General features: G+C 47.8%; 1 protein-coding gene across 3 annotated transcripts in view; it reads right to left on the bottom strand.

Annotated features, from left to right (window-relative positions):
• Positions 1 to 25,632, bottom strand: part of ERI3 (ERI1 exoribonuclease family member 3) — a 475,972-nt gene that overhangs the window by 394,072 nt on the left and 56,268 nt on the right. Inside the window, exon 1 of one of the 3 annotated variants that reach the window (XM_063939466.1) lies at positions 25,109 to 25,325. The exons of 1 other annotated variant lie outside the window; for it this stretch is intronic. In XM_063939466.1, the coding sequence (XP_063795536.1) occupies positions 25,109 to 25,319 (211 nt within the window). In that variant the 5' untranslated portion in view covers positions 25,320 to 25,325. Of the gene's footprint in view, positions 1 to 25,041; positions 25,066 to 25,108; positions 25,326 to 25,632 lie in introns of those variants that run through there. One more of the 3 variants, XM_063939467.1, reaches the window with a different exon arrangement.

Here is a 25,632-nt window from a genome sequence, read left to right as displayed (position 1 = left end):
TCCTGTGGTGATTACAGAGTGCTCATCTTCTAGAGGGCCGCAGATTCGGCATTCAGGATTGGATGCCGGTGACCACGGAGGCCAGCCTGAGAGGCTGGGGAACAGTCACACAGGGAAAAAATTTCCAGGGAAGTGTGATTAAGTCTGGAGAATTCTCTCCGCATAAATAAGCTTAGAGCAAATTTATAATGCTCTAAACTTAGCTAGACCTCTGCTTCAAGGTCAGCCGGTATTGATCCAGTGGGATAACATCACGGCAGTCGCCCACGTAAACAGAAGGGCGGCACAAGAAGCAGGAGGGCAGTGAAAACTGCAAGGATTTTTCGCTAGGCGGAAAATCATGTGATAGCACTGTCAGCAGTGTTCTTTCCGGGAGTGGACGACTGGGAAGCAGACTTCCTCAGCAGGCATGACCTCCACCCGGGAGAGTGGAAACTTCATAGGGAAGTTTTTTCAACATGATTGTGGACCGTTGGCAAAGACCAAAGGTGGACATGATGGCGTCCCGCCCGAACAAAAACGGGACAGGTATTCCGCCAGGTCATGAGACCTTCAGGCGATAGCTGTGGATGTTCTGGTAACACCGTGGGTGTACCAGTCTGTGTATGTGTTCCCTCCTCTGTTTCTCATAACCAGGGTATTGAGAATTATAAGACATAGAGGAGTATGAACTATACTAGTGGCTCCGGATTGGCCAAGAGGGACTTGGTACCCGGAACTTCAAGAAATGCTCACAGAGGACTAAGGGCCTGGGGAGCTAAGAAGGGACTTGATTCAGCAAGTACCATGTCTATTCCAAGACTTACCGCGGCTGCGTTTGACGGCAAGGCGGTTGAATGCCGGATCCTGAGGGGAAAAGGCATTCCATAAGAGGTCATACCTACCCTGGTCAAAGCCAGGAAGGAGGTGACCGCACAACGTCATCACCACATGTGGTGAAAATATGTTGCGTGGGTGAGGCCAGGAAGGCTCCACGACGGAAATTCAACTAGGTCGATTTCTACACTTCCTGAAAACAGGAGTGTTTTGGACCTCAAATTGGGGTTCATTAACATTTAAATTTCGGCCCTGTAGATTTTCTTCCAGAAAGAATTGACTTCAGTTCCTGAAGTCCAGATTGTAAAGGATGTATTGCATATACAGCTTTTTTGTGCCCCTAGGGGCACCGTGAGATCTCAACATAGTGTTGGGATTTCTTAAAATCATATTGGTTTGAACCGCTCAAATCTGTGGATTTGAAATATCTCACATGGAAAGTGACCATGCTGTTGACAAATATCTCACATGGGAAGTGACCATGTTGTTAGCCCTGGCTTCGGCCAGGCGATTGTCAGAATGGGCGGCTTTGTCTTACAAAAGCCCATATTAAAATTTTCCATTTGAACAGGACAGAACTGGGACTCGTCTCCAGTTTCTTCATGAAGGGGTGTCAGCGTTTTCACCTGAAACAACCTCTTGTGGTGCCTGCGGCTACTAGGGACTTGGAGGACTCCAAGTTACTAGACGTGGTCAGGGCCCTAAAAATATATATATATATATATATAGTTAGGACGGCTGGAGTCAGAAAGTCTGACTTGCTGTTTATACTGTATACACCCAACAAGCTGGGTGCTCATGCTTCTAAGCAGTCTATTGCACGCTGGATTTGTAGTACAATTCAGCTTGCACATTCTGTGGCAGGCCTGCCACAGACGAAATATGTAGATGCCCATTCCACAAGGAAGGTGGGCTCATCCTGGGCGGCTGCCCGAGGAGTCTCGGCATTACAACTTTGCCGAGCAGCTACGTGGTCAGGGGAGAACACGTTTGTAAAATTTTACAAATTTTGATACTCTGGCTAAGGAGGACCTGGAGTTCTCTCATTCGGTGCTGCAGAGTCATCCGCACTCTCCCGCCCGTTTGGGAGCTTTGGTATAATCCCCATGGTCCTGACGGAGTCCCCAGCATCCACTAGGACGTTAGAGAAAATAAGAATTTACTTACCGATAATTCTATTTCTCGTAGTCCGTAGTGGATGCTGGGCGCCCATCCCAAGTGCGGATTGTCTGCAATGCTTGTACATAGTTATTGTTACAAAAATCGGGTTATTACTATTGTTGTGAGCCATCTTTTCGGAGGCTACTTTCGTTTTGTTATCATACTGTTAACTGGGTTCAGATCACAAGTTGTACGGTGTGATTGGTGTGGCTGGTATGAGTCTTACCCGGGATTCAAGATCCTTCCTTATTGTGTACGCTCGTCCGGGCACAGTACCTAACTGAGGCTTGGAGGAGGGTCATAGGGGGAGGAGCCAGTACACACCATGTGACCTAAAAAGCTTTTTAGATGTGCCCTGTCTCCTGCGGAGCCCGCTATTCCCCATGGTCCTGACGGAGTCCCCAGCATCCACTACGGACTACGAGAAATAGAATTATCGGTAAGTAAATTCTTATTTTCTTTACTCTCACACCCTCCTGAAACTTGGCCAACAATGCTGGGTGATCATATCATACAACCCATTAAGAACCTAGCAATCTGGTGGACCATTATGTAACAGGTAGCATGTATCAATGCCTATTTCCCTATAGATTGTAAGTTTGCGAGCAGGGCCTTCCTACCTCTATGTCTGTCTGCTTTTACCCAGTTTTGTTCTATAACTGTTGTTCTAATTGTAAAGCTCAACGGAATATGCTGCGCTATATAAAAAACTGTTAATAAATACACACCTGCCGATGTGTACGGGCAATATGAACAATCTCATTCAGTAATGAACGAGAAATCGTTCATTATCGCTCAGTGAGTAGGCACCAACGATGAACGATGCGGTTAGGATTACTAATACGGGTGCACCACAGGGGTGTGTTCTTTCTCCCTTACTCTTCTCTCTCTACACCAAGACTGCTCTTCCGCAGACACATCTGTGAAACTCCTTAAATTTGCGGATGACACCACACTGATTGGTCTCATTACGGAAGGGGAGGAGTCTGCTTACAGGAAGGAGGTTGAGAGGCTAGTCACCTGGTGCAGCACAAACAATCTACAGTTAAATTCATCAAAAACGGTTGAGATGATTGTTGACTTCAGGAAGCACCCCCCTACACTCCCCCCACTAATAAATTGCAGACAATACATTAACGGTGGTAGAATCCTTCAGAATTCTAGGCTCCACGATAGCCAAAGATCTGAGGTGGAAGTCTAACATCGATAGAATTGTGGAAAAAGCCCAGCAGAGGTAGTACTTCTTTCGACAACTTAGGAAGTTCAAACCGCTGCAGGAACTTCTCATCCTCTTTTACTCAGCAATTATTAAATCTGTTCTCTGCACCTCGATAATAGTGTGGTTTGGCTCGGCCCCAACCCATGACAGGAACAGACTACAGCGAATCGTAAAGGTAGCGGAAAAAATCATAGGGACAAACCTCCCAGCAATTGAGGATATCTATCGGGCAAGGGTCACAAAGCGGGCGGGAAGGATCGTTGACGACCACTCCCACCCTGCTCACGTCTTGTTCCGTACAGCTTGAGGCAGGCGAGAACTGCTAGACACAGGAACAGTTTCTTCCCCCAAGCAACTATCTTGGTTAACTCGACAATTGCCTAGCCCATTTCAATGTCATACACGTGACATGTACTCAAGTATCCGTCATGCTTCTCTTCCCTATGTTATGTCATGTGTTGTATCTTGTCTGAGAGCTGCACTCATCGGAACACAAACTCCTTGTGTATTATGTACTGACAGACTTGCCAATAAACTGATTCTGAGCGTCCCTGCGGTCGTCCATTGTTGGTTGTCCGTCGCTTTGCAATGCAAGTCAATTTGTACGATGTTCGATCATCATTCAGATCGATCATCATCAAAATTGAATGCATCGGCAAGTGTGTAGGGCCCTTAAGATAAACAGGCCCTTTAATGATGAGCAATATTGTTGGGTCCCCACTGGACATTGAGATAGATAGATAGATAGATAGATAGATAGATAGATAGATAGATAGATAGATAGATAGATAGATAGATAGATAAGTTATATAATAACCACCATCACCTCTGCTCTCAATGCTACTGCTCCAAGACCTAGACCTATAACCCCGAAGCAGTGTCCCTTAAATTAATCTCAAATCCTCTCCAGCGGCAGCACATACTGATCACTGTATCACAATGCTCCACGTTATGTATGAATGGCAACAGGTTCCGGCATGAATGGTCGACAGTCATTAGGCCGACATGTACACATGGTTGACACATGAAAATGGTCGACACATGACAGGTCAACACATGAAAAGGTCGACATGGATTTTTGAACTGTTTTTGGTGTACTTTTTCCGTTACATGACCAGGAACCCCAATTAGTGCACCGCGTCCCCTTGCATGGTTCGATTCGTTCGCCATGCTGCGAGCAAGGTGCCTCGCTGCGCTCAGCACAGGTTACTATTCCCAATCGTAGTCCATGTGGATGGTAAAGTATGAAAATTTTAAAAATCTCAACTTTTTCTTTAAAAAAGCCATGTCGACCTTTTTGTGTGTCGACCATTTTAATGTGTTAACCATGTGTCCATGTCAATGTCGACCAATAGTGGTCGACCTAATGACTGTGGACCATCCAAACGGATACCATGGCAACAGTAGCATTATAATACAATCGTATCAGGCATTTGTTGCCGCATGCAGTATAAACCTGGATCGTTAAGTGAGGTAGATTTGTAATAAAATAATATTCATAACAGCTTAGGATGTTATATAAAAGAATGCACATTAGTAGCTTGATAGGACTGCATATATTTAAATGGAAATACCGTACAATAGGAACTGTGAAGGTGCTCTAGGTTCTGCCAAATTAAACAGGTCAGGATGCCTAGAGTATACGGGATACAATGAGTTTAGAAAGTGGATAATCGCACACTATACTGTAACACCTTGGGGTAGGTAGAGATACTGTCCAAAAATTGATATATAGCCCACAAAGGTCTAATTGTGTGAGGGACCATAATGATTTTCTATTAATAATAGGAACATTTGGGCTGTGATGTGATGAGGTTGAGGGAGTTGCCTTGGTGTATAGTGCCACAGCAGCCGACGTCCCCTACCCCTGCTTTATATGAACAAATACAACTTTTTTCATTCCATAATGCAACAAGTTAACCAATCTCCCTCCATTTATAACAGCAAAACGTGAGTATATGAACGAACGAAGCATACAGCCACACGTGTTATTATACATGTTACACTGCAAGGCAAGACATGTGAACATCCCCTTAGGGATTAGTCTGCTGTTTTTCCTATGTATTCTAAATGTGTCAGATGTGTTAGAATGCATAAGCCAGTAGTGAGCTTAACATACACTTTAGTGCTTGAACCCATAGATGGTGTAATATGATGTAGCCTCTGCTCAGAGACCAAAGTAGACACTATGGTGGCAATTCAATTGTTTTAATGGGCGCCCAGTATGCATGCCATAGTGTAACACCCCCCCCCCCCCCCCCCCCCCAAGTGAATATTACTGTAACTAGGTTTTACAGTAACGCATGGCCATCACAGTGATCATTTATCATGTCATTTCTCCAAAAAGCAGAAAAATTGCTTAAATGATGCGGGGCATGTATGCAGAGGTGCACATGATGTGGGGCATGTATGTAGAGGTGCACATAATGCAGGGCATGTATGTAGAGGTGCACATGATGCCGGGGATGTATGTAGAGGTACACATGATGCAGGGCATGTATGTAGAGGTGCACATGATGCGGGGCATGTATGTAGAGGTGCACATGATGCAGGGCATGTATGTAGAGGTGCACATGATGCAGGGCATGTATGTAGAGGTGCACATGATGCCGGGGATGTATGTAGAGGTGCACATGATGCGGGGCATGTATGTAGAGGTGCACATGATGCCGGGGATGTATGTAGAGGTGCACATGATGCCGGGCATGTATGTAGAGGTGCACATGATGCGGGGGATGTATGTAGAGGTGCACATGATGCGGGGGATGTATGTAGAGGTACACATGATGCCGGGCATGTATGTAGAGGTGCACATGATGCCGGGCATGTATGTAGAGGTGCACATGATGCAGGGCATGTATGTAGAGGTGCACATGATGCCGGGCATGTATTTAGAGGTGCACGTGATGCGGGGCATGTATGTAGAGGTGCACGTGATGCGGGGCATGTATGTAGAGGTGCACGTGATGCCGGGCATGTATGTAGAGGTGCACGTGATGCAGGGCATGTATGTAGAGGTGCACATGATGCGGGACATGTATGTAGAGGTGCACATGATGCGGGACATGTATGTAGAGGTGCACATGATGCGGGACATGTATGTAGAGGTGCACATGATGCGGGACATGTATGTAGAGGTGCACATGATGCGGGACATGTATGTAGAGGTACACATGATGCAGGGCATGTATGTAGAGGTGCACATGATGCAGGGCATGTATGTAGAGGTGCACATGATGCAGGGCATGTATGTAGAGGTGCACATGATGCAGGACATGTATGTAGAGGTGCACATGATGCAGGGCATGTATGTAGAGGTGCACATAATGCAGGGCATGTATGTAGAGGTGCACATGATGCAGGGCATGTATGTAGAGGTGCACATGATGCGGGGGATGTATGTAGAGGTGCACATGATGGCGGGCATGAATGTAGAGGTGCACATGAAGCGGGGCATGTATGTAGAGGTGCACATGAAGCGGGGCATGTATGTAGAGGTGCACATGAAGCGGGGCATGTATGTAGAGGAGCACATGAAGCGGGACATGTATGTAGAGGTGCACATGAAGCGGGGCATGTATGTAGAGGTGCACATGAAGCGGGGCATGAATGTAGAGGTGCACATGAAGCGGGGCATGTATGTAGAGGAGCACATAAAGCGGGACATGTATGTAGAGGTGCACATGATGCAGGGCATGTATGTAGAGGTGCACATGATGCAGGGCATGTATGTAGAGGTACACATGATGCAGGGCATGTATGTAGAGGAGCACATGAAGCGGGACATGTATGTAGAGGTACACATGATGCAGGGCATGTATGTAGAGGTGCACATGATGCCGGGCATGTATGAAGAGGGTGCACACGATGGGAAAGTGGTTTCAGAACTTGCAGATGGAAGCGAACAATAAATTTGTATATACAAAGTTAAAATAAGATTTTAAACCTACCGTTAAAACTTTTTCTTCTAGTCCGTAGTGGATGCTGGGGACTCCGTAAGGACCATGGAGTATAGACGGGCTCCGCAGGAGACATGGGCACTCCAAAGACTTTAGATGGGTGTGCACTGGCTCCTCCCTCTATGCCCCTCCTCCAGACCTCAGTTAGTAAAACTGTGCCCAGAGGAGATGGACAGTACGAGGAAAGGATTTTTGTTAATCTAAGGGCAAGATTCATACCAGCCACACCATTCACACCGTATAACCTGGATATACGAACCAGTTAACAGTATGAAACAAAACAGCATCAGCCCGAGACTGATCAAAACTGTAACATAACCCTTATGTAAGCAGTAACTATATACAAGTCTTGCAGAATGTTATCCGCACTGGGACGGGCGCCCAGCATCCTCTACGGACTAGGAGAAAAAGATTTACCGGTAGGTTTAAAATCTTATTTTCTCTTACGTCCTAGAGGATGCTGGGGACTCCGTAAGGACCATGGGGATTATACCAAAGATCCAGACCGGGCGGGAGAGTGCGGATGATTCTGCAGCACCGATTGAGCAAACGCGAGGTCCTCCTCAGCCAAGGTATCAAACTTGTAGAATTTAGCAAAAGTGTTTGAACCCGACCAATTCGTCGCTCAGCAAAGCTGTAATGCCGAGACGCCTCGGGCAGCCGCCCAAGAAGAGCCCACCTTCCTAGTGGAATGGGCATTTACCGAATTTGGTAACGGCAATCCAGCCGTAGAATGAGCCTGCTGAATCGTGTTACAGATCCAGCGAGCAATAGTCTGTTTAGACGCAAGAGCGCCAACCTTGTTGGCTGCATACAGGACAAACAGTGCCTCTGTTTTCCTAACCCGAGCCATCCTGGCTACATATATTTTTAAGGCCCTGACTACATCCAGGGACTTGGAATCCTCCAAGTCACCCGTAGCCACAGGTACCACGACAGGTTGGTTCATATGAAAAGATGAAACCACCTTAGGCAAAAATTGAGGACGAGTCCTCAATTCTGCTCTATCCACATGGAAAATCAGATAGGGGCTCTTGTGAGGCAAAGCCGCCAATTCGGACACCCGCCTTGCAGATGCCAAGGCCAACAACATGACCACCTTCTAAGTGAGAAATTTTAATTCAACTGTTTGAAGAGGCTCAAACCAGTGAGATTTTAGGAACTGTAACACCACGTTAAGGTCCCATGGTGCCACTGGGGGCACGAAAGGAGGCTGGATATGCAGCACTCCCTTTACAAGTCTGGACTTCTGGGAGAGAAGCCAATTCATTCTGAAAGAAAATTGATAGGGCCGAAATCTGTACCTTAATGGAGCCTAACTTTAGGCCCATATCCACTCCTGTCTGTAGAAAGTGGAGAAAACGGCAATCTTCCGTAGAAGCATTCTTGGCTTCACACCAAGATACATGCTTCCTCCAGATACGGCGATAATGTTTCGCCGTCACCTCCTTCCTAGCCTTTATCAGAGTAGGGATGACTTCTTCCGGAATACCTTTCCGCGCTAGGATTTTGTGTTCAACCGCCATGCCGTCAAATGTAACCGCGGTAATTCTTGGAACACGCAGGGCCCCTGCTACAACAGGTCTTCCATGAGAGGAAGAGGCCACGGATCTTCTGTGAGCATTTCCTGAAGATCTGAATACCAGGCCCTTCGATGCCAATCTGGAACAATGAGTATTGTCTGCACTCTTTTTCGTCTTATGATTCTCAGTATTTTTGAGATGAGCGGAAGAGGAGGAAACACATAGACCGACTGAAACACCCATGGTGTCACCAGGGCGTCCACCGCTACTGCCTGAGGGTCCCTTGACCTGGCACAATACCTCCGAAGCTTTTTGTTGAGGCGTGACGCCATCATGTCTATTTGCGGAAGTCCCCAATGACTTGTTATCTCTGCAAAAACTTCCTGATGAAGTCCCCACTCTCTTGGATGGAGATCGTGTCTGCTGAGGAAGTCTGCTTCCCAGTTGTCCACTCCCGGAATGAAGACTGCTGACAGAGCGCTTATGTGATTTTCCGCCCAGCGAAGAATCCTGGTGGCTTCCGCCATTGCCACGGCTGTGACGTTGTGTGATTGAATCAGAACCGGTAGGTCGCGAAGAAGATTCTCCACTTGTCGTAGTCCATTGTATATGGCCCTCAATTCCAGTACGTTGATGTGTAGACAAGCCTCCTGGCTTGACCATAGTCCCTGAAAATTTCTTCCTTGTGTGACTGCTCCCCATCCTCGGAGGCTCGTGTCCGTGGTCACCAGAAGTCTTGAATGGCGAACCTGCGACCCTCGAGAAGGTGAGCACTCTGCAGCCACCACAGGAGAGACACCCTGGCCCTGGGGGACGGGCTTAATTTCTGATGTATTTGTAGATGGGACCCCGACCACTTGTCCAGGAGGTCCCACTGAAACGTCCTCGCATGGAACCTGCCGAAGGGGATGGCCTCGTAGGTCGCCACCATTTTTCCAAGTACTCGAGTGCATTGATGGACTGACACTCTTTTTGGTTTTAGCAGGTCTCTGACCATGTTGTGGAGTTCCTGGGCTTTTTCCATTGGGAGAAAAACCCTCTTATGTTCCGTGTCCAGAATCATGCCTAAGAAAGATAACCGAGTCGTTGGAATCAACTGTGACTTTGGTAGATTTAGAATCCAGCCATGCTGCTGCAGCAATCTCAGGGAGAGCGACACGCTTTTCAGCAATTGATCTTTCGATCTCGCTTTTATCAGGAGATCGTCCAAGTACGGGATAATTGTGGCTCCCTGCCTGCGCAGGAGCACTATCATTTCCGCCATTACCTTGGTGAAAATCCTCGGGGCCGTGGAAAGCCCAAGCGGCAACGTCTGAAACTGGTAATGACAGTCCTGTACAGCGAATCTCAGGTACGCCTGATGAGGGGGATATATGGGGACATGAAGGTATGCATCCTTTATGTCTAGTGACACCATAAAATCCCCCCCTTCCAGGCTGGAGATAACTGCCCGGAGCAATCCCATCTTGAATTTGAACTTTTTCAAGTACCGGTTTAGTGATTTTAGATTCAGAATGGGTCTGACCGAGCCATCCGGTTTCGGCACCACAAACAGGGTTGAATAGTACCCCTTCCCCTGTTGGACTAGGGGATCCTTGATAATCACTTGCTGTTGACACAGTTTTTGAATTGCAGCTAAAACTATTTCCCTCTCTGGGGAAGAAGCTGGTAAAGCCGACTTGAAAAATCAGCGAGGAGGCACTTCTTCGAATTCCAGTTTGTAGCCTTGGAATACAATTTCCATCGCCCAAGGATCCACGTCTGACAGAACCCACACCTGGTTGAAGAGTCGAAGACGTGCCCCCACCGGCGCGGACTCCCTCAGTGGAGCCCCAGCGTCATGCGGTGGATTTAGTAGAAGTCGGGGAGGACTTTTGCTCCTGGGAACTAGCCGTAGCAGGCATTCTTTTCCATCTACCCTTACCTCTGGCGAGGAAGGAAGAGCCCCGACCTCTTCTGGACTTATGCGACCGAAAGGACTGCATCTGATATTGTGGTGTTTTCTTTTGCTGTGGGGGAACATAAGGTAAAAAAGAAGATTTACCCGCGGTAGCTGTGGAGACCAGGTCCGCGAGACCCTCCCCAAATAAAACCTCACCCTTGTAAGGCAAAATTTCCATATGTCTCTTTGAGTCGGCATCACCCGTCCATTGGCGGGTCCTCAGGGCTCGCCTAGCAGAAATTGCCATGGCGTTGGCTCTTGAACCTAACAGCCCAACGTCTCTCGCAGCGTCTCTCATATATAAGGCTGAGTCTTTAAGGTGACCCAAGGTCAATAAAATGCTATCCCTATCTAGGGTATCAATGTCAGATGACAAGTTATCTGCCCATGCTGCTACTGCGCTACATACCCAAGCTGACGCTACTGCCGGTCTGAGCAAGGCACCCGTATGTGCATAAATTGATTTTAAGGTAGTTTCCTGTCTGCGATCAGCAGGATCCTTGAGGGCTGCCGTGTCTGGAGACGGTAGCGCCACCTTTTTGGACAAGCGCGTCAAAGCCTTGTCCACCAGGGCGAGGATTCCCACCGTAACCTGTCCTGTGCGGGGAAAGGATACGCCATAAGAATCCTCGTGGGAATCTGCAGTTTCTTGTCTGGAGTTTCCCAAGCCTTTTCAAATAAAGCGTTCAGCTCATGAGATGGGGGAAAGGTTACCTCCGGTTTCTTTTCCTTAAACATGCATACCCTCGTGTCAGGGACAGAGGGGTCATCTGTGATATGCAAAACATCTTTTATTGCAATAATCATATAATGAATACTTTTGACCACCCTTGGGTGTAACCTCGCATCATTGTAGTCGACACTGGAGTCAGAATCCGTGTCGGTATCAGTGTCTGCTACTTGGGACAGGGGACGTTTCTGAGACCCTGAAGGGCCCTGTGATACAGCCAAAGCCATGGATTGACTCCCTGTTTTTCCCTGGACTCTGCTTTGTCCATTCTCTTATGTAATAAAGACACATTTGCATTTAAAACATTCCACATATCCAACCAATCAGGTGTCGGCGTCGCCGACGGAGACACCACAATCATCTGCTCTACCTCCTCCTTAGATGAGCCTTCCGCTTCAGACATGCCGACACACACGTACCGACACCTCCACACACTCAGGTATATATATCTATATGGAGACAATCCCCCAACAAGGCCCTTTGGAGAGACAGAGAGAGAGTATGCCAGCACACACCCAGCGCCACCGGACACTGGAATAAAATCCCAGTCAGTACAGCACTTTTATATAAATATATATATATATATACTCACTGCGCCAAATAAATGTGCCCCCCTCTTTTTTGCCCTCTGTACTTGTGTTCAGCAGGGGAGAGTCCGGGGAGCCAGCTTCTCTGCAGCGTGCTGTGGAGAAAATGGCGCTGGTTAGTGCTGTGGGATCAAGCTCCGCCCCCTCAACGGCGGGCTTTGGTCCCGCTCAAATCTTTATACTGGCGGGGGTTTCTGTAATATACTGCCTCTGCAGTGTGTGTGTGTGTGTATATATATATATATATATATATATATATATATATATATATACACACATATACAAGTGTCCCTAGAGGTTTATAATTGCAGCCCAGGGCGCCTACCCCCTGCGCCCTGCACCCATACAGTGCCGCCAGTGTGTGTGTGAATGTGGGAGCAATGGCGCGCAGCGTTACCGCTGCGCGGTACCTCATTGAAGATCTGAAGTCTTCTGCCGCCTTTGAAGTCTTCTTTCTTCTCATACTCACCCAGCTTCTATCTTCAGGCTCTGTGAGGAGGACAGCGGCGCGGCTCCGGGACGAACGGCGAGGGTGAGACCTGCGTTCCGACCCTCTGGAGCCAATGGTGTCCAGTAGCCTAAGAAGCAGAGCCTATCATTTAAGTAGGTCTGCTTCTCTCCCCTCAGTCCCACGATGCAGGGAGCCTGTTGCCAGCAGTGCTCCCTGAAAATAAAAAACCTAACAAAAGTCTTTTCAGAGAAACTCAGTAGAGCTCCCTTGCAGTGCATCCAGTCTCCTCTGGGCACAGGATCCAACTAAGGTCTGGAGGAGGGGCATAGAGGGAGGAGCCAGTGCACACTCATCTAAAGTCTTTGGAGTGCCCATGTCTCCTGCGGAGCCTGTCTATATCTCATGGTCCTTACGGAGTCCCCAGCATCCTCTAGGACGTAAGAGAGAAAAAACTAGCGAAATTGTAATATACTCCCAAATACTCTGGGCATTTTTATTAGCTGAAATACACCTGCTGGATCCCATTTATCCATCATCTATAAAAGCAGCACACATCAGTCACATGATGTCATCCAGCTGCAGCCATTACTTTCCTTATGGCCAGTAGCAGCCGGGTTTGGGGCTCAGGATGATTTCCTAACTCTTTTGATGCACCTCACATATGTAGCGCACTGCAGAGTTACCACACAACAATGCCGAGATGCCTGCGACTTGCGTGCAGTGCGCTGCAGACTACAGAATTCCCGGCTAATTCAAACAATAGCATATTTCCAGTATGATGAACGTTACTATCTACGGAGCAGGGATGGCGAAAAGTACAACACATACTACTTCTACTAGAACCTGTGGACAGGTGTCCCTCCATAGAGATCAATAAACTACAACTTTAATTAGATACCAACACCACCTCTGCTATTATTCTTGCATAAACTTCTCTAAGGCACTTACTGTACTTATGGGTGCAGATACTACTGGGCAGTAGCGCAACTACTCCAACAATTATTGTATACAACGATCTGCGATCATCCTCAAACATGTCACTATACAGAAGCACTACTCTTTCTGCTGGACCACAGCTACACTCATTCTTCAATATCATATGTAAACCCTTTTACACTGCCACAATAACGGTTTATTGCCGGGTGGTATTTCGGTATAAAAGGGTCCCTGTAAAAATAACCCCGGTCCAGTGACCCAGGAATCCAACTCGGGTAGCAAGCAAGGTTGAACCCGAGAAGGATCCGGGTTGCGGGGCGGTTGGAACGAGTGACCTGGGTCCGGTTACCAGCCTATGGAGAGCCACCTCACCAGTGCTTGGAGATGATGTCATCTTCAAACACCGGCAGAAGGAAGCCCTGGCAATAACGCCGGTCCAGCCGGTCCAGCCTGCGGTGTAAACTGGGTTAGAAGCCGCTGTGTGACACAGCTTAATACCTGTATACAGTGACCCTGGCCGGACTCAGGATTTTGGTGTAAAAGGGGTAACTACTCTCTCTGCTGGTACCATTATCCAGGACCACAGCTGATCTCATTCCATTATTATTATTCTCCTTTACACAAGGGTTCTGCACCTATTAAAGTACATAGACAAATGAGGAAAACAAGAGAACGGTGACTTAAGATGGGTACAGACATGGCCGACAGATCCCGGACTATTGGCAAGTGCCTGACGTCACTACTGGGCAGGCATTTAAATATTCCTACCCAGTTGAGATCTCAGTCACTGCAGTAAGTGTTACACACAGCCGGATGTAGATATATCGGCCATCAACTGTTCTGCAGGGTCAACACAATGTATTTGGGGTGTGAGCAGAAATCCGATAAAAGTGCTGGCACGATGATGATTTCTGTCCTTAGCGTGGTGGAAACAGCATTGCGCCAGGCACTTTAGATGGAAAATGCCAGTTCTTACGCCAAAACATCCTGTCTAGTGTCTAGTCCGCGAGAACCGGCCTGAATTGAATAGCACCGGGAGCTAATTCCCGACACGATTCAATCTTCTCCGAATTGAATCAAGCCCAATGAGCTCACGATAGATCGGCCGATATATAGGCCAGTGTTTACCCAGCTTAGCAGTACACAACATTGCAAAACAAGGACATGGTTTATATATATATATTGCTGCATCAGCAGTCATAACAATATCATTAATTACTACTCTCTCTGCTGGTACCCTTATATAGGATCACAGCTGCTCTTATTTTAAAATATCATATGTACCATTGTAAAGGAGCACTACAACTGTAATTTTTCCTGTATTACTATACGTAAGCGCTACTTACCCTACAGATGCCACAATGAAGGAGGACGGCTGCTCCTATTCTCCCAAATCACTATGCAGAAGCAGTCCTCTCTCTGCTGGTACCATTATATGGGAGCTCTCCTACTTCTATACTAATATGCATTACTTTCTCTACCAAACAATATCCAAAATTACTTCACTCTCATTCTCTATAGAGTAAGGGGTCAATTCTATTTAGCGACAGTTGAATAGCGCCGGGAGTTAGCTCCCGTCACTATTCAATACAGCGCCAAGTGACACCAATTGTCGGGAATTCTTCTCTCACCCCCGGGGGATGAGAGAAGAAACCAGACAAAAGTGCTGCCGCGCGGCCGGCGCGAGGCTGATTCTGTCGGGAATCAGCATCGCGCCAGGAAGTCGGAGAATACCCGTTCTCCCGACTATTCAATCTGTTAAGTCGGCGAGAACGGGCCTTCGCCGACTTAACTTGAGCTGAATTGAATAGCGACGGGAGCTAACCCCAATGACTCTACTGTCCATACCACTATCCAGCAATACTACTACCCCCACACAGCTATCATTCTCCAGCATCATTACACAGAAGTACTGCTCATGGGGGATCATTCCGACCTGATCACACGCTAGCTAATTTTTGCAGCGCTGCGATCAGATAGTCGCCGCCCATAGGGGAGTGTATTTTCGCTTTGCAAGTGTGCGAACGCTTGTGCAGCCGAGCGGTACAAAAAAGTTTTGTGCAGTTTCTCAGTAGCCCAGGACTTACTCAGCCGCTGCGATCACTTCAGCCTGTCCGGGGCCGGAAATTGACTTCAGACACCCGCCCTGCAAACGCTTGGACACGCCTGCGTTTTTCCAACCACTCCCTGAAAATGATCAGTTGACACCCATAAACGCGTTCTTCCTGTCAATCTTCTTGCGATCGGCTGTGCGCATAGATTCTCCGTTAAATCATTCGCCCAGCAACGATCCGCTTTGTACCCGTACGATGCACCTGCGTACTGCGGTACATACGCATGCGCAGTTTTGCCGAGTTTTGACCTGATCGCAGTGCTGCAAAAAATAGCTAGCGTGCGATCAGGTCGGAATGACCGCCATTATTCTGTGATTACTAGTACTCATTCTTTATATCATTATACAGAAAAATGACTATGCCGATTCCACTTTCCAGGAACATTACTATTTTTATTCTCCAATATCGCTAAAAATAAACTACTTTATGCCAGTAACAGAATCTGGGAGGACTATGCCTTGGATCATCCAGTATAAACATACATAAGCATTACTCATTTTACTGGGATCGTGATCAAAGCTCACCATTACTCCCATTCTCTGATATACAGAAGTGCTGCTCTCTGCCAAGTACTACTAGCCAGGACCACAACTACCATCAATCTGCATGTAATGAAACACTTTATTAATAGCAGTACACAGTACTGCTCTCATTCCCCAATGTCACTATTATATACGGGTGGTATTCATGTGACCGCCGGTCAGCTGACCGACAGTCACATGACCTCCTCCACCAGCCCGACGGGTCACTGTCCCGATGGTCGGCATGCCGACCAACAGGGACTATTTCCACTCGTGGGTGTCCACGACACCCATAAAGTGGGAATAGAACCCGTGGCGACCGCAGGTTACCACCGAGCCCGCAGCGTGGCGAGCCCGCAAGGGGCTTGCTGCACTCGCCCCTCCCCGCCGTGATCCCGGCGTCGGTATGCTGCCGGGATCCCGGCGTCGGTAAGCTGACCGCCGGTCAGCCGTACTACACCCTTATATACACATCCCCTACTGCAAATACACAACAATCTGAGTGTGAAACCTCAGGTGGTTCTAGGAAGCACAAGATACCATTGGGAGATGTATCAAGGCTTGGAGCGAGAGTAGAGTAGTTGCCTAAAGCAACCAATCAGCTTGTAGCTGTCATTTCAAAAACTGTGGTAAATAAATAACAGTAGAAGCTGATTGGCTGCTTTGGGCAACTTCTCCACTTTTTCTCTCTCCAATCCTTGATACATCTCCCCCTTAACATGCCTCATCCACATCCTGGCAAACTAAACCACTGACGTATGTATAATCAAATAGGCACGACATAATCGCATACATACAGCATCACTCAGAAATAAACACGCTCACTGCATGTGACAGATCCGAAAGTAAACCTGGCGTATGTACCGTGCAAGCATATATTGGCACGTATGCAGTGTAGTGAGCATCTTGCTGTACATGCATGCCCCCTATGTGTACACTTGGGTTTGCTACTAGTCATCATTATCATCGATGTGCACCTGCAATGGCCCAGTACTAGGCGCAAAAAGATACGCTTAGAAACAGCTGAATACGATCTTACTTCCCCCTCTGTATAGCCCGCAGGTGCATCAGTATGGCCTCAATGAACTAGGACTGCGTTACAGCTCAGTTACACCTCTTCAGTCGCAATCGTATATGGAACTGAAATGCGGACGGCTCTGTTGTACCCCTAACCTGTTCCAGAGCTTGCACTGTGTGAACACAGGCAAGATACGCACGACAGTCATACGTCCAGCATCAGCCCCATTGTGAGCTGAATGATCATTTCACACAATATCCAAGTACCCGATATAGAACCCCTCCTTACTACCTGCGGCCGCCAAGGACTGTATCTCAGGAGCACTGAACACTCCTCTAATACAGCTGAAAAGTATGAGACATGCAGCGTAATAATGTGTTTTGTGGTTCAGGGGAATGGGGTGAAGAATCCCCTAATTGCTACATAAAAGTGCAACTAGAAATAAAAAAGCTCTTCTATAGGTTAATAGATGTGGAAATAGGAAAATGATATAGAAACCGTAGCCAATAATGTCATTTATGTATTGATCCAGGCCTGTGATTTGGTGGTGGGACTATTGCAACGAAACTTGCAAATGATTTTTGGAATTCATCCTCCCACGTATCATTTTTAAAAAACGGTTTGGAGTTTTGTTTAACATTCTGAGCATATATTCTGCAACTCTACTGATGGCACAGCCTTTTACATAGTACTGAGTGCCATTACTGGAATAGTAGTAGCCACATTTTACCTCCATCGATCAAGCAAGCCAGACAAAAAGTAATGGACACAATGAACTCACCATGTGAAAATATAGGGGAGGCCACACAATAACTACATATATGTTTTCATATATTAGACAGCAAGACATACCGGCAGACAATGGAGGCACACCATTTGTGGACTGAAGCAATGTTCAGGAGGGTACAACCCAACAATTCACCTCACGGAGGCACTACGTACAAGTGCACATTAAATCTTGGGAACCATTTAGACTTATAAATCAAACGCTTTGGAAAACGGTAAAGCCGCACCGACCACGTTTTCTTTACAGCTTTCAGATATAGAATTTAGTGAATGGTTAGAATTATTTTAATCAAAAGCGATACAGAAAAGGCTACTGAACATAAGGCACCTCACAAATCATACAATTACCACTAGTAAATGGGAATGGTTCCCACTGTGTCCAATAGCTACATACTGGTTGTGTGCAACAGAATCTTATGGACGCAGCCTGTTACACTTACTGAAGAGTCCGCTTTCAAAAAGCAAGAAGAAATGTGCACACTTCCTTCAAGTGCAACCTCCTACCACCATACCTGCTCCCCTTTCTATAATATACATAATTCCATTTTACACCTACAGTACAATACTGCTCAGTGTATGGCGTAGGTTAATCTGAGGGGACTTCAGAAAGGTCTTTATTATGTGTGCATTTGATGGATTTTGCTCCATTGCTCGGAGTGGGCCTACAAATATGCTACATCGTCAAAGCAGAACATGGAAGTGCAAAAACAGGACAAGACACTATAGGGTCAATTCAATTTGCCGACTGTTGAATAGCGCCGGGAATTAGCTCCCGGCATTATTCAATACAGCGCCATAGACACTTAATTGTCGGGAATTCCTCTCGGACCCCTGGGGGATGAGAGAAGAAATCCAACAAAAGTGCTGGCGCGAGGCTGATTCTGTCGGGCAGTTAAGTCGGAGAATGACCGTTCTCCCGACAAATCAACCTGTTAAGTCCGGGAGAACGGGCATTCGCCGACTAACATGAGCAGAATTGAATAGCGACGGGAGCTAATTCCCGGCGCTATTCAACTGTCGGCAAATTGAATTGATCCCTATTATGGGGCCGATTCAATTGTTTTTACCCACGGCTACCACCAACGGGCACAAAATGGAGCTATGATGACATTTCTTCTCGCAGCTTCCTGAGGTGCGAGAAGAAATGTTCGCTGATGGCACTTTCGGCGTACGAGTGGGTGTTTGGACACCCAAAGCAGGACTTTAAACGGGTTTAGCCGTTTTTGGCGGCTAAACCCTCTCTGGAGTCGATTCAATTCGGCAACAGATGAATAGCGCCGGGAATTAGCTCCCGACGCTATTCAATTCAGCTAAAGTTAAGTCGGAGAATGCCCGTTCTCGACGACTTAACAGGTAGTTTTGTCGGGAGAACGAGCATTCTCCGACTTAACTACCCGCAGCGATGCTGATTCCCGACAGAATCAGCCTTGTGCCGGCCGCGCGGCAGCTCTTTTGTCGGTTTTCTTCTCTCACCCCCCGGGGGTGAGAGAAGAATTCCTGACAATTGCGGGTAACTAGTAGCTGAATTGAATAGCGCCGGGAGCTAATTCCCACTGCTATTCATCTGTTGCCGAATTGAATCGACCCCTCTGTTTGGGTGCGACATGTACAAGCGCCCAAAACATCCATTGAATAGTGATAATTGTTTGGCCGTTTAAACAGTCCTGTTTAGACGAGAAAATTAGACGCCCAAAACAATTGAATTCTCTGTAACTCCAAGAGGAGTGGAAAAGGTCATGCTCCCGTCCACATAGCAGGGACCAACCCTAAAAATGTGACTTGTTCACACTTTTCTATGATTTCACCAGTTTTGCTCCAAAAACTGTTCTCTCGCATCTGCCCTGTGGATAAAATCCAGCTACTGCACGTAGTAAGAAGCTTCCTCACATCGTTCATTCCACCAGTGCACTCTTCAGCTCCTCTGTAACTGCCACCATGGGGTAATATAATATTTACGGCAGGATGTAATGGAGTCTGAGATAGCCGGAGGTGCGGGATGCCAGACGATCTTAGATGGGTTTTTTTAAAGGGGCAACCACTTACCAGGCGTGGTTCTGCCTTGTAAGTGTTTGCCCCTTTACAAAAATGTACTCCATTACATCCCGCCGTTAGTGTGGATTTCAATTCTGCACAATATGCCGCCAGGCCACGCTGTGGTGGTCAACAGCATGCATACAGGCCAATGGTAGTACTGACATGCCAAGTGTTCCCTCTAAGCTTCATGGAGTGTGAGGGAAAACTTGCCACAGTGGCAGGATGCAATGTGCCATTCTGGAACGGCACATCCATTACGTCAGCAATTGAATCCCCCCTTAGCTACAAGACTGTCTTCCCAAGAAGTACATCTTTACAAGAACATTATCATCCTTTATTTATATGGCGCCACAAGGGCTCCGCAGCATCTATAAAAGTATATAAACAAATGAGCAAAACAAGAATACAATGACTTACAGTACAAGACAATGAAGGACAAGTGAACGGAATAGTAACATTGTCACAACGTTTATGAATATTAAATGCAGGTCAGTGTTACATTATTTTTCCTGAACATTGTGCCTCATGGATGTAACTGGTGAGGGAATTGTTTGATCCCATAAAGCGACGGCCTCCACCAAGAGTGGTGCATGTTACCGAATCCTACCCATAAAACTATCCTACCTGCATCCCTAATGAGCTCTAACCTGGGCAACCAGCTAACCAGAGCACAGCCTTGTGTTATCGCACTGCGCATGGTCCTGAACCAGACATACACAAGTATGGGCGATGCAGGGTCATATGTATTCAATCACCGTTGCACTTGTAACTGGCGGGATAAACTGAGCTGTAACAGGGCTTCTCATGGACGCAATGTACATGGGGGGGTCATTCCGAGTTGATCGCTCGCTGACGTTTTTCGCAGCGATCAGGTCTCTATTGCGCATGCGTATGCACTGCAATGCACATGAGCGCCATACGGGTACACAGCGGCACGGTGCTGGGCAATGGATTTAACGAAGAAACCATTCGCACGGGCGATCGCAAGGAGACTGACAGGAAGAGGGCGTTTGTGGGTGGCAACTGACCGTTTTCTGGGAGTGTCTGGAAAAACGCAGGCGTGTCCAGGCGTTTGCAGGGCGGGTGTCTGACGTCAATTCCGGCACCAAAAAGGCTGAAGTGATCGCAAGGGCTGAGTAAGTCCAGAGCTACTCAGAAACTGCACAAAATGTTTTTGCAGAGCTTGGCTGCACAGGCGTTCGCACACTTGCAAAGCGAAAATACACTCCCCCGTGGGCGGCGACTATGCGTTTGCACGGCTGCTAAAAGTAGCTAGTGAGCGATCAACTCGGAATGAGGGCCATGGATGGTTGGCTATGAAGACTTCTGCAGAAGAGTAAACACTCCCTTCTTCAGACGGATCTTTACACCTAGTATATACTACCCAAGTGTGCGCTAATGATGATGACAGGCATTAACCAAGCGTACGGACAGAAATGCATTCAACTCGGCAAAAGGGTAGATATAATCATTTATGCAATGTAAGAGCAATGTGGGCTCAACTCTGTTTATCAGCACAAAAGCGTCTTGAGGGCATAAAGTAATCTTCACCTAGGGACCACTGCCAATGATCTACATCCATATAGTTTTAAAACTGTAAACACATTATTACAAGAGGGAAAAACAAAAGTTGGATTTAAACAGAAATCATTTTGACAAGTAAAAGCGACAATAATAATACACCCATAATTAATTGCTATTTGGAAACGTTCAGCAACTAGTTAGACTAAAGAAATGTGCGGAAAGGCAGTGCTACACGGAACCTATTCACACCATGACGAAGACAGACATTAATGCATCCTATAGAAAACAGCCTCCAGTGAACTAAGCTACAATATCTCAGTGCACGGAACAATGGGGGGCATTCAATTTTATTCAATAGATTTTCCGCAATGGAAGCGGTGGACTGTTCTGGAACGGCACATCGCGTCCGCCAGTATAGCAAGCTTCCCCTCACACCACATAGACGTGTAAAGGAAACTTACAATGTCACCACTACCGTAAATGGCTGATATGTGCAAAACCGGGCATTGCTTAGAAAGTAAACTTCCATATGGATATATATTCTAAAATGCTGTATTTCTCTGCACTGTAATAAACTTTTAGAAGGTCACTAAAAAAAAAAGTTTCAAGAAAAGTCAATCAATTCCAAGTAATAATAAAACTGGTCACACACAAACAGAGCAACAGCATCATTGCACAAATGTATCCTACATGCGCAGCAGGGGCCACACTGACAGAGGTCCTGATGTTTGAGGCCTGTAAACACAGGGCCTAATGCAGACCTGATCGCAGCAGCAAAATCTTTTTCTAATGGGCAAAACCATGTACACTGCAGGTGGAGCAGATATAATGTGCAGAGAGAGTTAGATTTGGGTGGGTTATATTGGGGATCATTCAAACTGGATCGCTGCAGTCTGAAGACCTCTGGGTACTGCGCACGCGCACTGCCTCTGCCTGATTGAGAGGCGGTCGCAGGGCGGGAGGGGGCATGCCAACGGCGTTAGAACACAGTTGATGGGGCACGGTCCAGACCATTGCAGCGGCTGCGTGACATCACACACAGCCGCTGCGACCCAGGAAGCGGTGGGTAGCCACCTGCCAGGCAGGGAGCCACTCGGCAGGTGCAAAAGCATTGCAAGGCTTTTGCAGCTGTGCAGGGGGGGAGTAGGGCCAGACATGTGGGGCGGACTAGCCCTGTGCTGGGCGTCCCCCCGCATGTCTAACTGAACGTAGATGTGCTAAATTTAGATCAATGAACCCCATTGTTTCTGTGCAGGGTAAATACTGGCTGCTTTATTTTTACACTGCAATTTAGATTTCAGATTGAACACACCCCACCCAAATGTAGCTGGCCATACACTTAAAGATTTATTGTTCAATCTTGCTGGCTTTTAACGAAAATCTGGTAATGTATGGGAGCAAATGACAGTTATCCTGTCAGCGGGGAACGGGACCATTAAACCCTTCAAGAGGTTGGGCCGTTCCTTCCCCCTAATGGGCCCTACACATTGGCTGATCCGCCACCGAGCTGCCCGACGGCGGATACGGCTGACGGGCGACCCGGCGGCAGGGGGGGGCAGTGACGGGGGGAGTGAAGTTTCTTCAATCCCCCGTCACACGGCTCCGTAGCAGTGCAGGCAAATATGGACGAGATCGTCCATATTGGCCTGCATGCACAGCCGACGGGGCACCAACGATGAACGAGCCCAGGGCCGCTCAAAGATATGAACGGTATCTCGTTCATTAATGAACGAGATCGTTCGTATCTTTGAGTGATGTCGGCCAGTGTGTAGGGCCTATAAGTCCCATGAAACAGGCAGGCTGGTGCCAACCAGACCCGCCTGAAAATAACAAACATATAAAATAAATGCAGAAAACTCTTCAGGAGCTTCCATAAGCGTGACCGGCTCCTCGGGCAAAGTTTCTAAACTGAGTCTGGTAGGAGGAGCATAGAGGGAGGAGGCAGCCCACACTATCAAATTCTTAAAGTGCCCATGGCTCCTAATGGACCCGTCTATACCCGGTGGTACTAAATGGACCTCAGTATCCTCTAGGACGTAAGAGTAAAATAGCCTGCGTGCGACCAGGTCTCAATTAGGCCCATCGTTTCGCCCATTAGAGAAAAATGTTGCTGCTGCGATCAGGTCTGATTTAGGCCCACAGTCAGAAGATAACCGTTCTACTGAGGTTATCTCTGATCATTATCATGCATGTGAATTTACCTGCATGCCCAATGATAGCACATTCAATTCTATTCAGGCTGTTACCAGCCACTACATCTATGTATAACACCGGCTTGCATTGTGCATTCACTCGTTTTAATAATTATGGCCAACAAGAATGACCCGAACTGCAGGTAATGACACCTAGAAGCAGACACATTGCCAAGATACAGTATCAGTATATGTAACCGTGCAATTGATCAGCAAAACCTGGCAGGACCACAGCGCACATCTTGGAACAGCCAGGCGCTGGCTAGTACTTTTGGGCTCGCAGTGCTGTTGCTCTGGGTAAGAATGTGTGTGCCCCCCCCCCCCTCCCCTCCCTGCCTTGTGGACGGCACAGCTCTGGAATGCTACAGGACAGAACTCAGACACAATCAGGGCAATTATGTTTAAGAGTACTTTCAGAGCACTGGCATTCACAATATTATATAATCTGTAGTGTTCATACTTAAATATAAATATTTTATTGGAGGGGCCACTCTCAGAGCTCAATGGGCAGACAGACATTTTTCCCAATGCTCCGGCAGTTCTCCAGTAAAGAACTGGTAAATGAATAGAGCACATCAACTTAAATGGAGGCAGCTGGATGGCAGGAACAGACAGGACAGAAATAAGCTGGGTGTATGTCATATTAATAGGACAATGGTTTGTCAGTCACCGGTCTGCCACAGGCCGCCATATTAGGAGGGAGGGTCTTCTCCAACAGTGACTGACAACTTGGCTGCCTTGTCTTGCAGACCTGTGCTACCCATACTGCTTAATATCATATAAACTATTGACTGGGGACAGATCTAACAGACTTGCTTCACAGTCAGAGAGGCCGGTGGAATAAGTCACAGCGATCAGGTACCATCTACCAGGTGTGCTGGGATACAACAGAAGGTAGGATTGCGGCAGAATACCACCAATGTTCAGTGTACCAGACAACAGGTGGAAAAGCATTTGCCAGAGCTGGAAGCACCGGTATGTATACTGGGAAGATGCCACAAGCGATGGGACACCAGCACTGCATGGCACGGTGACCTCACTGCCTGCGAGCCCCCAGGTACACCTTAAACACAAAGCCAGCTCAGGTAACTGGTGGCCTTCCAACCTTTCCATGCTGAGACTTGTAGTGCCCCAGCTGTATACACAAGCCACAGGGCAGGGTAAGGTGGCACAGGCTGTGCAGCAGGATGGAGGCCTGTGGGAGGGATATGCTGCATGTCAGCATGGGCCACTGAGGGACAGTCAGCACTAGGCCAAGGGAGAGGGGGTGGTGGCAAAGCTTGGGCCCTAAAGGGAACATGTGGGGCCCCAGCATGGCAAAGGTCACGTGATAAATGGGCAGATGCACAATGCACCCACCCTTGACCACGACTCCTCATTGGGACGGACTGCAAGTGCCCGCTCTCTGTACGTGAGCCCCTCACAGCTCACCCCCCGCCAGGCCCACACGCTGCTCCCAGGCCCTTGCACGACCCCGGGCCCCTCTGTAGCACGACCACCCAGATCCCCCCCTATGAGGGGCACATACATGTACATGACGGCGACACATAGGCCTCTCAGCCCTCCTCACACACACAGAACACCCCGCGACTCACCTCTCACTCTCCCCCTGTCTATGGAGACGGCCGTGACGAGCACACGTCCCCCGCCAACCAGCGACGGCGCCGCCGGCCAGCTCACCCAATCAGCGCTCAGCGGGGCGGGTCCAGTGCTCAGGCCGCTCTCCTGCATGGATTCATGTGGGAATGTCAATCCAACATGGCGTCGCCCGCGCTGCATGCCGGGAGTTGTAGTCATCCTCCACATGGCCTGTGTCATGTCCTCACCCGGGTCTCCGAGAGGGACTCTATGCTGGCCGCGTTTAAGCGCCAGGCAGATGGGGAAATAACCTTACACCTGTACTGTGCACAAGAGAGTCGCAGAGCTCCTGCCCATAGACCTAGGCGTTGTGTACAGTGAGGGGAGAGGCTTCACCTACCCCCGCCATGGTTCTTGCAAGGGATTCTTGTGATCTCCAGAGCTGGGACATCTATCTGTATTGTGCCTACTTTTAGCAAAATATATATGTGCTTATCTCAATATGAATCCCCTCCAGGGTATGGCAAATCAGGGGTAGGAG

The sequence above is a fragment of the Pseudophryne corroboree genome, chromosome 9, assembly GCF_028390025.1.
Source record: "Pseudophryne corroboree isolate aPseCor3 chromosome 9, aPseCor3.hap2, whole genome shotgun sequence".
NCBI lineage: Eukaryota > Metazoa > Chordata > Amphibia > Anura > Myobatrachidae > Pseudophryne > Pseudophryne corroboree.
This window is presented reverse-complemented; position numbering and strand designations above follow the sequence as displayed.